Here is a 13,287-nt window from a genome sequence, read left to right on the forward strand (position 1 = left end):
TCCAACAGAGAAAGAATGTTGCATTTAGGCCCCACATGGGGACGTTTTTTGGCACAAAACTGGGTGATTACAAAATGAATGGAGTGAAAAATAATTATTATTTGAGTTGCAAAAAAAATTCAAGATGAACCATCAGTTAACAAATGTCAGTTTTATTGTTACATAAGTTTACAGAACACTAAAATACATTGTCAAGGCAGAAGTATTTACAAGGCGAGAGGCTATGCTTGCTCTTGTTGAAGCTTTACAAATATGTAAATACTCATTCTGCATACAGCTCAAAGTTTAACTTCATAAAAATACAGTCTTATGAGTCATGCAAAGCCCCGATTTCATTATGTACAATGAATCAGTTAAATAGTTTCTATATTTGTTCACAAACGTTTCTATTTATTTTATAGTACATAGAATTTGCAAGCTTGGCAAGTTAAACAGGTGAAAGAATCTCTTCATTTTCTATAAATCTAGTCTGATAAAAGTATGTTTTTTCTCTTGCTTAAAATATAAATAATTTACCAATTTGCAAAAAAGCTGCACAGTTAAAAGGTACAGTAAGATGTCATAAGTAACAACCCACACAGCAGCATGTAGAATTGAGACATTACAGTAGATTTGCAGCATGTCAGAGTAGTTGAACATTGACCACTTATACAAATCAGAATCAATAGTTCAATCTATGGTCATCAGACCTCAATTCACACATTCAAGCACACTCAAAACACCCTGACACCCACGCACAAACACACACAAAGGACCCAATCCTTTAACCAAGAAATGACGCCTCCCTTTTTCTATACGAACAGTGTTTTTCAATGTCATGATATGCAAATACATTCTTTCAGGAGCCAGAAAAGATCTTCCACTTCATTGAAGGATTGCACATTTTCCCTTGACAGTTAAACAATACAACTAAAATAGAATGACTTAGCTTTGGTATGTTGTTTGTTAAATGGGACAGTTGTTGACCTCAGTAGCAAGTGGCTGCTTTGTGGCGGTTTTTGTTATTAGTGCAAGGGTTAGGGTAAATACTAACTTTGTTACAACAGTAAAGTCACTGATCTCTGTAAGAACCACAGTACTGCTGCACATCTGAAGATCTAAGTTTACGACATTCAGATGTACTCTGAGAAAGAAGAGGAAATAAGGTTTTAGTTATTCCCAGAAGAGCACAGAGTTCTTATTAATAACTGAAATGATAGCAGCTGCCCCAGACAATAAGAGACATAAGGTGCTGTGTAGTTAAGTGTCACAGTCTGACAGACCCCCATCAGAGAGTTGAGCCTGAAACCTTGGAGTCTGGAAGAAAAGCTGTGATAGCTCTGTATCCCTGGGCTCTTCGTATCATGTCCCGAGTCTCTCCATTAAGTTCCATCAGCTTGACAGAGATTTCTGTGAGGTCCTGCTTTGAGCCCACCAGTGCAAATGTTCCTGTCTGACCCAACGTTTGATGCCTAAAGTATATGTTCAACAGTGTTTGAACCTCATCTTCAGAGTGGCTGCCAAAGATGTCATTAGGCCACGTTGTTCTGCAAAAGGAAAAAAAAAACATTAGAATTAGAATTAGCAGACTAAGGGTGATATTTATCAACATAATGAAAATGGAAAGAAATGCTTTGCTTTTCAGACCTGCACTGACGAATGTAGTGGATGGCTGTTGGAAACTCATTATTCTTTAAACCCTCTAAGATGGCCTGCACCGCAGCCTCAGAGGAGTTGAAGATGGACTCAGAGCAGGAGCTCTCACAGGAAGCAACCTCATCATTCGTCACTGAGGCCGCTGCTACCCTCAGGTTGCTCTTCAACTCATTTAGCTCTCTGGACATATTTGTGAGCTGAATGTTGAAAGAGGTAGAAAATGAATCAAGATGGACACATATTAGACAGGGGGTGTCATAGCTTAAAAAATAAGGAATAATAAAATGCAGATAGATCTACCTCTGGAATGGAGCTTATCGTATGGACCTGTTCAATCAGCTTACAGTAGGACTGAAAAAGCAGCAACAACTGAAAGTGGAGTTTGTAAAGTCTTTGACAAAGCTCCAGTTGCTAGAAGTAAGAGCAAAGATTTCTGAGTTAGCATTTGGTCAATCACAAGCTACAAAATCACCACTAATAATGATGATGTATGAAGTAATGATTTAGATGAAAATGTATATAAAACAATACATTTTATAACTATGAAATAATTATAAAGTTGCCTTTATAGTGGAAGAAGAAATTCAACAAGCCATATCAAACTTACAGCCAGAGATTCCATTTGCTACCAAGCAAACATGTTACAAGGCAGAAAAGAAGTAAAGGAAACAGAGAATCAATGAAGAACATGCAATTGCTCATGATTTACACTCAGAGGTGGGGGAAAAATGTAGGAGCAGGTTATTTAATGGACATGCAGAGAGGAGGAAGGAAGTGAAGTTCGATGTATGTTTACATTAGAACTGAAAAGGGAGCTGTCAGATACTATGAATTATTCCAAAAGTCAAAAGAAACAAGCCAAGCAAATTAAAAATGAATTTGCGCCAATGCACTCACTTTATTAGAAATGCCTTGGCTAGTTAAATATTCTTTAACAGCAGAATATTTTGCTGTTAAGTTTCCTCAGTTATGAAGTGAGTGTAATTGTTTACAGCTGGATTTATTGCAACAAACTTGTTTCCATGCTGAACAGAACTGAAAGTAATCACAATGCACTACTGAATATGAGAAAATCAATCTGACATGCGCCAACATAATATTGACAGAAACAGAGAAAATAAGAGGTAACACTCACAGAGCTAACGTATCACACAGAAATCGTAACGCAGAAAGTATGGTATGAAAGATCAGAGGAAGTGGGATCCTTAGTATTTCAGTGGTTTTTCTAGCACATATGGATTTAACAATAATTTGCTTTGACAATGCCAAAATGCATCAGCTAATCCAAAGAACAGACTAAATCTGTTTTTAACATTCAACTGATTCGGCGGCATGTGAGTTACTGCCTAAATTCCCAAAAAACAAAATGTTTTACCTTCTCCTCTTGCTCCGTTGGTTGACATGTTATAACTGTGCCTCCAGGACTCCTGGGAAATGTGGCCTTGCAGCTGTTCAACCACTGTGAATAACAGAGACGGCATGACTACATCTTGTATGACAAAGCAATAACATGCAGGTGACATCCTATTGGGTAAAAACAATATCTTATCTCCTTACAGTGACAGCTGCTTCCTTTCTGTTGTTGTAGGTGTCAAGGTACTCTTGAAGTTCTAACACGCTGAACTTTATTTTTTCCAGGAGTCCATAAGACATTATCTGCAGAAACATTTCGATTGTAGATTCTTTTTAAATTATCACCAAAATGGCATGTTAGAAACAGAAGCAAAGTTTCCAGTGACTTACAGTATCAGCATCAATAAATAGAGTTGGGCAGTCTGAGCATGATGTCAGCATCTGAGAGGACATCAGAAACTTTGATCCTAATCCTCTCAAGCCATCACCGAGGTAACTCACAGCATCGCAGGTCAAGAAACAAAATTTGGTCTGGATACTCTGCAAACCAAGAAACATGCTGGGTCAAAATCCCCTATATCATGTAAGGTATTTATGTTGCTCATTATTACAACTGAAAGTAAATGAAATCTGTCAGCTTTGGTCAATGGAGTGAACAACATCTGGTTAACTAATCTCAGTAGATTCAAACTGCCAGCATCGATGAATTGTCCTCTAGTTGTAATTAACAGACATCTTCTGTAAAGGTTGAGCAGCCAGATAAGTAATCCTGTTAACCTTTCAGCTTCATTATTTAGTTTCACCACAGGCACACTGTTAGTAGGCTGGCTGCATGGCTTTAGAGTTACTTAAGTGTCTTTATTTTGCAATTAAAAAGGCTACATTTACGATTTGATAAGATTTGATAACAAATCTCAAGGCACTACAGTCAAAAAATAATTCACTGTAAAGAAAACATGTTTGAAATCAAAATGTATTTCAAAATGTTTCATTTGAGACTCCAAATGTTTAGCTCACAGATCCAAAACTTTTGCTGCTGAGCTGAATCTTATAGGCGGGACCTTCATAGAAAGATGTGAGACGTGTCTCTACCACCAGTCTCCATCTGAGTGACAACTTGAAAACAAAGACGCTTGAAAGAAACAAAAATAAATTGTTGGCAGTGGAAGTGCTGAAAATGTGCATGAATTGAACATTTCCAAAGTTAAAAACAGATTTGAAGTGAGAAATGTAGTATTGAATTATCACATAGTTTGGTTATTAAAAGGCGATTTGAGGAGAATAATTGTAATATAATGAAGACAGAGTTATAGTTCATTATTTTCTTCATCATTATCAGTTCACAACTCTATTTTGCATTTCACATGAATCTAATCATTGTTATCATTCATTCACAAGCAATATTGTGAGTTCCACAAAAGATGATAAATGTGCATCAACAATGAATGTAAGAAAGGTAAAATGATGTAACATGGCTGTATTTTCACCATATTATGACTTCTTTCATCATGTTGACTTAAAATGGAACAAATCACTTAATAATTCATAAGTAAATTTTTATTCAACATTCATTTAAAATTCTTTAATTAAAACGATTAAAACCGTCTGACAGAGGTGGGGATCATCTTTCAGTCTATGTCATACCAACGCAATTGAGTGTAACTGTAAGTGAAACCTGACAAAACTTCTGAAATAGTTTAGCCTATCTTTTGCAAACTGCTTGCAAACAGACACATTGTAAATGCAGAAATAATCGTGCTATAATACCTGAAAAAGTGAAGAAAACACTTGAAAAGTGTAGACCGCACAGGATCCATCTGAGTCAGACACAAGCTGGTTGATGTGGGTTCGCCAGGCCTCCTCAGCATCATCGCATACTGTTGGTTGGAAAGCCGCGATGATGGCAGAGAAGAAGGGTGATGGTGGCGGGGAAGAGCGTAACTCAAGCATGTCATCCTTCTCTTCCTCAGCAAGCCTGAATGGACACGAATACTCGTTAACACAAACTTTTATGTGATTGTATTTTGAGTGGATGAAAGTTGTGAATGGGTACCGTGGCAAGCAGCTGTCGAGGTCGAGCCCTCCTTTGTAGCCGCTGTAAACCGTGTCCATTGTCAAACTGTCATCACAGTGATACTCGGGAGGCAGCTCGATGATGGAAAGGGAGATGTCATCCTCGTTGACATTTGTGTCGTCCTCTTCTTGTGAATCCTCACGCTGAAATAAAAAAAAGGCATCCTCAGCAAATGGTAAAATGAACAAGAGTCATAAACAAAATACAGAGCCAACATGCATGAAATATATGTATTATTCCCTTTGTTATTCTTCGTTATTAAACAGATGATTTTGTTGATAAAACAGATACACTAACCTTTCTCTGGGACCCTATGGGCAATCCTTGTGGTGTTTTCTTTTATTTGGTAAATTTAGTGTGCGTAAATTGTGCCAATTATTCCCGAAACACTTTAACTCATCCAGCATCGTGGCTGTGGAGACTCTTGGTTTGGGACAGGCAATGTGTAAACCTTTCTTGACCCTCACATGCCAAAAGTTTTAGTTGTTGCTTAGAGGCTCCCACACAGAAGCAATAGGTATACACATTGCCTTAAACAAATACAGGAAGAAAGAAACTATTTTTTTCCCCAAGGGCTGATTCAGACCCCCTTCAAGTCCCCAAACAATCTCTGCCACTATTAAAGTAAAGCACAAACAAGCCCATAGCCCAAAGTATTATAGATTTTCTACTTGCACGTTTTAGGTCATTCTTCTTTTGCATGCAATTACTCATACATCGAGAAAATATCAGTTCATGCTCTAATTTGAAGAGAAGAAATGTAGAAAAGTCAGAGAAGTAAGAAAAAATTATTCAACATACACTAAACTAGAAGCACATTTAACATCCAAGACACTACGTATAAGAGAATATGCAACAGAATAGCTCTTATTTGGCAAAATTAGTAAAGAATTCCAGAATGGAATTGCGATAGGAATTAGTATTTCCCAGAATCTCAGACACTCTGAAGCCCTTATTCACCCGCTGCTTCGAGTCCTCTGGCAGCTGGACCTCGAAACTGGGATTTTTGGTGCTCAGAGGAGTTGAATCTGCTGAAGTTGTATCAAAAAAGGCAGAGGAGGAGTCCATACTACTATCTGCTGTTGGAGAGAGGTTGACAATCTGAAAAATAGAAAAGACAAATGTTTTGTTTCTTAAGAAAATGAACACTGGATTAAACTGCTAAATGCTCAACACTCCTGCAGCGCCGACAAAGGTAGAATGGCTGACATGTCAGAGACAAGACAGGAGTGGAATGACAGCTGTTGTGGACATATGGTCCATCCATCTGCCAACACATTCCCCACAAACTTTAGCTAATATTGTTTGAGGACCACTTTTTGTCATGACTTAACAGCTATAATACAACATGAGTACAGATGACACAAAGTTTGAAAGCCATAAAATACTATTTTTTATTGTCTAAAAAAAAACACCAATAGATCAATAGAATTTCACTGTTTTCACATAGCTTTAGAAATCTAGAAAAGCCACTCAAGGTAAAAAAATTTACTAAGCTTCAACAGCTGGGGTTGCATTTCATGACCTTAAAGAACTAATACAAAATTAGATAAACTTACAAGCTGGGAATGGGAGAGTATCTGGCTGGCAGTGAGGGAATCTTCCTCAGATGACTCATCTGAGTCTTCATGGGTGATCTTGCTGAGGCTGGGCATGCTGCTGGACAGCTGACTCTCCTCAAGTGGCTGCAGGTCACTTTGGTCCAGACTATCCACAGAGTGGCGACGGACACCCCAGTTAAAATTGTCCATAGTCTCCCCCTGCAACAGTGAAGGGTTTAGAGTTACAGAGCACCAAGATGTAAGCACAGTGCCATTTCTAACACAAACTCGTGCACACCCGGACACATACACACACAAAGAACTACGTATCAACACAAACATGCAGGGCAAGTTCAAGGTAGAGGGGGGTATTCTCTGGGAGTTATTGCCCTCATAGCTGCGAGAGGGAACTAATAATGTGGCTTGAAGATATTATGAGCAACAACAAAAATACCTGAACTGCGAATGAAAGTGACAGCCCCCTCACCAGACTTCTAAAGATTTAGAGGCAATAGTCCTCAGGACCTGAAATTTCTTGTCTCCTGTTTAGGATGCAGATTAACTTTTCAAGTTGACGTGACTCTGAAAATGTCAGCCAGCCCCCACCTTCCTTGAAAGCTCCCTATAAATAAGAGAGACTTTCTCTGCTGAGTAAAACCAACAAATGATAAAAACGCTAAGTCTTTGACTTTGGCTTGCTGAGTTCTTTCAAAGTCAAATCGTTTTGACATTTAAAAAAAGTTTCTATGTGGTTACAACTAATCCCTCTTTGGCCCTTTAACCTAATGTAGTTTAATCAAATTTGAAAAAGATCTACACTGCACTTGGACTCATTCACCAACCAAAGAAATGTCTACTTAAAGCACTCAGGAAGTTTCCTCAAAGACTTTGTCACCAATGTGTTTTAATTCTATTTCGGATTTTTAGTAGAGAACAGATCGCATCTGCACTCACAAGCACAATTACCCACCTCTGACTGCTGACATATTTGTTGAAAGTAATTTGTTTTTGCATTTTCTTCAATTTTACATATGTATTATATGATATTAGCATCTATAAATTACAATTATCTTTAACCTATTCTATTCTAACTATTTACTTTTTTCTATTACAATTCTTTTGAAATATAATATTAGCAATCAATTAAAGTTACAACTATGTATCAGCAAAAATATATTTATCCTGGAAAAAGATGCTTCATATTAAATGTTTTTCACGAGTGAGTGCAAAAAGATGTTGTGACTATAATACTGTGATGGAAGTTAAAAATAAGCTTAACATACATTGTTTCCAAAACTTGGAGTGAATATCTCATTTGTCACTCAGCTACGTTGAACATGTCAGGATCAGATTTGTAAATGCATGCACACGCATCTGGCACTCTTTATAAAATTCTCTGCACACACAAACATATATTTGGAGAGCACAGCAAATGAAAATGCAACATGTCTAAACTTACTTGTAGCTCCTAGATAGCATAGGCAGAAAAAAAGAGACAGAAATCCCATTACATTGAGCAAGTAGGCCCAACACAGTGCAAAAAAATGCTGTTCAGCAGAAAGTACGCTGCAGCTTCTTTCTCACTGCTGTTTGTTTGTCGATGAGATCACACGTGTAAGAAAACATACCTCTCCATCTTCAAGCTCAACATCCAAGAAGTCAAAGTCTCTAAAGACTCTGAACTGTTGCTCTGAGGTGGTGTCGTCCATGTTGTCTAGCTCCCGGGTCCCCTCATCAGACGACACAAGGCTGGGCTGATGCTCCATGAGGTCCAAGTCTCCACAACTAGAGAAGATCACCTGCACATAGAAGAAAAAGGTGAAAGGTTAAGTTGAAAGATTCATTTTGATTGCAGAAGTTGTTCAGAGTGTTGAAATTAATGCAAAAGCTACATTTATCTTACCGAAGGATTTTTTGTGAGGCCCACTTCTTGCCCACACAGAGACAATACATTCACCAGTTTTTCCCGTGTTCTCTTCTGCAGACAGAAATATTTGAAACACTTCAAGTTAATTCAAAGCACAACATAGTTATAAACATGTGTCTGAATCTGAATAATGACAACTATGGATCTTTGAGCTCCTCCAAAACTGGTCGGACTGACATCATTCCAGTACATTTTGCTCATATTTACATCAGTAAATCATCATACCTTTTAACTTCTCTGGATACAAAGATATTTTAGTGTTATTCCAGTATAATATAAAAAGCACCAAACACAATTTGTGATGGGTTTTTCCTGATCGATATAAATATTATCAAAAACAAATACATCTTATAATGAATGTTATCCTACTAGGGAAAGGGTGAACGTCCAACCTGTGAAGACTGAGGCCTCTTCCAGCTGACTGGCACCAGGACGTTGTTGGAGGTGGATCCAGAGGACGTAGAGGAGGTGCTGCGGGTCACTGCTGTGGTAATACTCTTTACATCGTGACCTGGGGAGCGCTGAAGATCATCGTAACGCCGACCAATAACCGGTGTCTAAAATTAAACATGTGCAGACATGACAAAGACTGTCACGACTCTGGAAAAGTATGAAGAGATGAAGGTCCTTCTCCCTTTAATCAGACCATGATCCAAGCTCCACGGCAGCTCCTGCTTTATCTGGAGTCCCTGGATGACTGTAAAGTGATCCCTCCTCCAAGATAAGTCAGCATAGATTTTTTGATCAGCAGCTGCGTTTTAATCTTTTATTCAATTTGGCACTGAAAATGTGTAAAGTATCTTAGGAAAAATAAATGCATAAACTCTTTAACATTCCTCAGTCTAAAAATATCTAAGTACTCCAAGAAATATCAACGGTGAGTCCAGAATGTTTTTTAAGTGAGGACAGCCAACACACACTGCTGACAATCCACTAGAGCTCACTGACTCACATACAAAGAACAGCAGCAAAAAGCTGACATCATTTCCTGCAATTCATGAAGTACACAAATAGCTCCCTGTTCAGTTCCCACACACACATGTCGCGCTGCTTGTACAGTATCTTTCACATCACTTCCCCAGCTCTGTTCTTCTTGGCTAATGGTGTTTACTTTTCGAGCTTTAAAGCTAATCTCAAAGGGTTTGGTCCAAAAAGAAATTTAACCAAAAAGGAAGTGGAAGAGAAGTTTCCTTTCCAAACAGCTTTAACAAGCACCACACCCTGGAAAATACAGGAGAAACAGGGCCAAACATCGAAGACATAAGCTAAAGGGACGTGTAAAAAGAAAGAAAGTAAGAAAAAGAGTCTCTTACTTCAGATATGTCAAAGTGAAAATCCAGCGTTTTCCCAGGCAGTGCCTTAGAGGAACGGTCCCAGATACGGCTGATGTCCTCATAGGAGAGGTCACTCTGTGCGAGAGAAGGCTGCACCAAGCTGGCTGATCGAGAAACCACCAGCTTCAGGATATTCAGAGCTTCCCTCCAATAGACAGTCTGCAGTGAACATAAACATATACGTATAAATGTACCTGCAGACTAAAACAAACACAAGTAAAAAAACAAGAAAAAAACAACCACACATGTTTTTTTACGAGTTTATTTTGTGGTTCTATTTTTGGTACAAGAGGGGCTAGAGGAAAAGGGATACATTATGAGAATAAGCAGAGGCCTGGCCTGAGGCAGACTGTTTATAGTCTGGGTGTGTCTACGAATTTACTGTACTGACACAAGTGTCTTTTTTTCCCTTCCTTTTTTCATGAGCACTTACAGAGGGAACAGAAACTCTTATTTAGGGCCATTTAGCTAAAGATTTCTACTAATGCCACCTTGTGTAAGTTTGCTAATTGTTTTCAGTCCTTTTAATGTATAACTCAGTTAGCTATCACAGACACTTTCTAAAAATATCTGTTAACTCTGTATTATGTTGTTAAGGTTTGAACTCACTTGAACAAACTTCTCAATTGTCTTGAGCACCTCCATGTTGAAGGGTTTGGCTTGAATTCCACTCAGGTCCATGTGACTCAGGAGGCTGTAGATGATTTGTAAAAGTGTCTGCTGCATACTGGGGAGACCCTTCTCTAGCAGCTGTTAGAACAATCAAACAAAAGTCAGTTTATATGGCCTCTTATATGCACTACGACTGACAAAAAATGTACCAGTTGCACAAACCTCTGCCATATAAGTGACGAGGCTCAGGGTAATGTCCGAGAATGCTTCATGGAGATATCGACACACCACGTTGACCCAAGAGAAGCAATCTCGTGTGTAAGAGTGTGTTTTATACAGAGTCATAACATGAGCAAGGTTGGAGAGCTTGGCATTCTTCTCCTCCAGGCATACCTAGAAAGAAAACTGTATTAATCGATAATATACAGAACAACGAATGAAAATGAGAGGTGAAATATTCAACGTAGCCAAACCTGGGCTATCCTCTCAGCAACCTCTTGACAAAACTGCGATGGTGCATCAAAGTTCTGCACAAGATGTGGAAGTAGGCAGAGAACATTCAAGGGAAAACCTGATAGATGAAACAGACAATATTTCCTCAATATTTTCCTTGAATTATTTTAGTGGAAATTAAGTTGCCATGCATGTACATTTGCAAAAATGACAGTTTTACTGTTAAAAAAAACGCTTAATGAAATGTCATCAACATGAACTGAATCCATCTACTGTACCTATGGCTTGAGATGTGTCCACTACAGGCACACGTGACACAGGTGTGAGTTGGCAGAGGAGCTGGAGTGTGAGATCAGTGGTGGACATTGAGGTGAAACCCTTTAACAGCAGCTGCTGGAGTCCAGTGAAGCTGCTCCACTTCAGTTGGCTCTGCAGTTTCTCCAGCTTCTCTCTGTTTTCCTGTTTGTCCAGTGACATGTTGGCCAGCAGCTTATTCAACAGTCTTAAAGACATCTGATACTCAAATTCAAAGTCAGACTCCATTAGTGACACTGCCACCCAGAAAATGGTGGCCAGCAGGTTGCTGGGGTGGTTGATGCTCGTTGCGTCGGTGACATTATCTTTAGATGAAGATGAGATGCGGATCTTGGCTAACAAAACCTGCTGTTCACAGGCTTGTATACGATCCAGCGTGGCACTACGAGGGGGATCCGAAAACCTGTCAGCCTCTCCAAACTTTTTGGGAACTGAACTGCTCCTCTGATGCCTGCTTCTCTCTTCTCTTCTAAGATTGAGCTGTCCTGTGCTCTTTCTGTTGGACAGCTGTTTGAAACTAGTGATCAAATCTGGAGATGATGCTCTGTAATTTAACAAACAAAAATCAAAGTCAGTTTGAGCTTTACCACCCAATCATACAGTCACACATGATACGTGTGACTGTATGATCAAAAGTCTTATCAGCTTAGCAGTTTTCTTCTCTTTTGCCTTCCGATCAATTGTTCCTTAATCAAAATGTGCACAACAATCTATTTGCCGTCGGAGCACAATCTCTTAAGATAAGATGCTGAAAAAATTCTCAAGAAATGAGACGAAGATTATTGTAAGTTTCCAAATGTTTCTGCTTCCTTAAAGAAATTCCATTTTGATTTTATGTGAATGTATTGTGCAGGTACTTTAAAAGAACAGATACCTCTGGTTTAGATACAAACCTTGTCAAGATAGCCATGAGATCATTGTTTTTGAGACATTCAGCCAAGTTATCCACCACAGATTCCAGTGTGAGCAATACTTCCATCACATAGCCCTGTGAGATAAAAGCACAAAGGTTGTCTTGTATGCTCAAATCAATAAATTAATTATGTTTAATCTGTTTATTTGGTGGTTAAAATGTGCAAAATGCAGCCACAACTCTTTTGGAATGATCAGACCCTATACTTCCCGTGAAAAAACTAGAAGATCTAGTGATGTTAGAAGGAGCTTTTCGTAGCCTGAAGCTACACTTTTTCAGTTATTCCGATTCCACATTTCACCTGTCAGCAATTACACAGCAGTCCTTGTTGCCTCGTTGGATCACAACTCACTTTACACACTAGAAATCCTCTTCACTGAAATGCAGAAATGCACTTACTGATCAGCAGGCGACAAGAAATTAATAAAAGTCTCGAGTAAAAGGCCATTACAGAGGACCTCCAAATCACCTTCTGATGAAAATGGTTTTGTGCAAAATATGTTGCTGAAATGAAAGCTCCTCAGACAATCAGCAAACCTGATCCAATACTTAAAACATAACCACCCTGATGAACAGGACCAGTTTGAAGAGATTAGCAAAGGCATATTACGTATATGTGCATCAGCAGGCCAGACTTTTACAAACATTGGTAAATATATAATATATATATAAATAACTATTGGTAAATATGGCCTCAGCTTTGTATCACATTCACAGGTTTCATTAAATTTTATAAAATGCTGTCATGGGCCCGCTGGCCACACATTGAGAATCTATGCTATAGATGTGTTGGTTGTGTGTCATATGCTTCTTGTTTGAGTGAGTTTTTCATAAAAAAACATCTAGAATGATTTTAATATTCCATTTATTTGTTTGAAAGAGAGACAAACAACTAAGAGACCCAAATTAATTTATGCTGAGCATTGTAACATCCATCCATCCATCCATCCATCCATTTTTGTCTGCTTATTCGAGGTCGGGTCGCGGAGGCAACAGTCCAGGAGAAACCCAGACATCCCACTCTCCAGCAAACCTCCCTCCTCCTGGGGGATCCCCAGGCATTCCCAGGCCAAAAGGGACATATAATCCCTCCAACGAGTCTGCCCTGGGGCCTCCTCCCAGTGGGACGT

The 13,287-nt window shown here is 38.8% G+C and overlaps 1 protein-coding gene across 6 annotated transcripts in view; it reads right to left on the bottom strand.

The window, feature by feature from the left end:
• Window positions 1-130: 130 nt before the first annotated feature.
• Window positions 131-13,287, bottom strand: part of frya (furry homolog a (Drosophila)) — a 47,909-nt gene continuing 34,752 nt past the window's right edge. For 4 of the 6 annotated variants that reach the window (XM_075473103.1, XM_075473099.1, XM_075473101.1 and 1 more), the window contains exons 43-60: window positions 12,138-12,232; window positions 11,208-11,788; window positions 10,950-11,047; window positions 10,699-10,869; window positions 10,474-10,614; window positions 9,844-10,023; window positions 8,923-9,087; window positions 8,507-8,581; window positions 8,232-8,402; window positions 6,622-6,822; window positions 6,023-6,163; window positions 4,756-5,205; window positions 3,379-3,528; window positions 3,193-3,291; window positions 3,011-3,094; window positions 1,936-2,046; window positions 1,627-1,832; window positions 131-1,526 (exon numbers count right to left, since the gene is read on the bottom strand). In XM_075473103.1, the coding sequence (XP_075329218.1) occupies window positions 1,268-1,526; window positions 1,627-1,832; window positions 1,936-2,046; window positions 3,011-3,094; window positions 3,193-3,291; window positions 3,379-3,528; window positions 4,756-5,205; window positions 6,023-6,163; window positions 6,622-6,822; window positions 8,232-8,402; window positions 8,507-8,581; window positions 8,923-9,087; window positions 9,844-10,023; window positions 10,474-10,614; window positions 10,699-10,869; window positions 10,950-11,047; window positions 11,208-11,788; window positions 12,138-12,232 (3,378 nt within the window). In that variant the 3' untranslated portion in view covers window positions 131-1,267. The remainder of the gene's footprint in view (window positions 1,527-1,626; window positions 1,833-1,935; window positions 2,047-3,010; window positions 3,095-3,192; window positions 3,292-3,378; window positions 3,529-4,755; window positions 5,206-6,022; window positions 6,164-6,621; window positions 6,823-8,231; window positions 8,403-8,506; window positions 8,582-8,922; window positions 9,088-9,843; window positions 10,024-10,473; window positions 10,615-10,698; window positions 10,870-10,949; window positions 11,048-11,207; window positions 11,789-12,137; window positions 12,233-13,287) is intronic. The other 2 variants (XM_075473100.1, XM_075473104.1) reach the window with 1 other exon arrangement.

The sequence above is a fragment of the Odontesthes bonariensis genome, chromosome 9 (assembly GCF_027942865.1).
Source record: "Odontesthes bonariensis isolate fOdoBon6 chromosome 9, fOdoBon6.hap1, whole genome shotgun sequence".
Taxonomy (NCBI): domain Eukaryota; kingdom Metazoa; phylum Chordata; class Actinopteri; order Atheriniformes; family Atherinopsidae; genus Odontesthes; species Odontesthes bonariensis.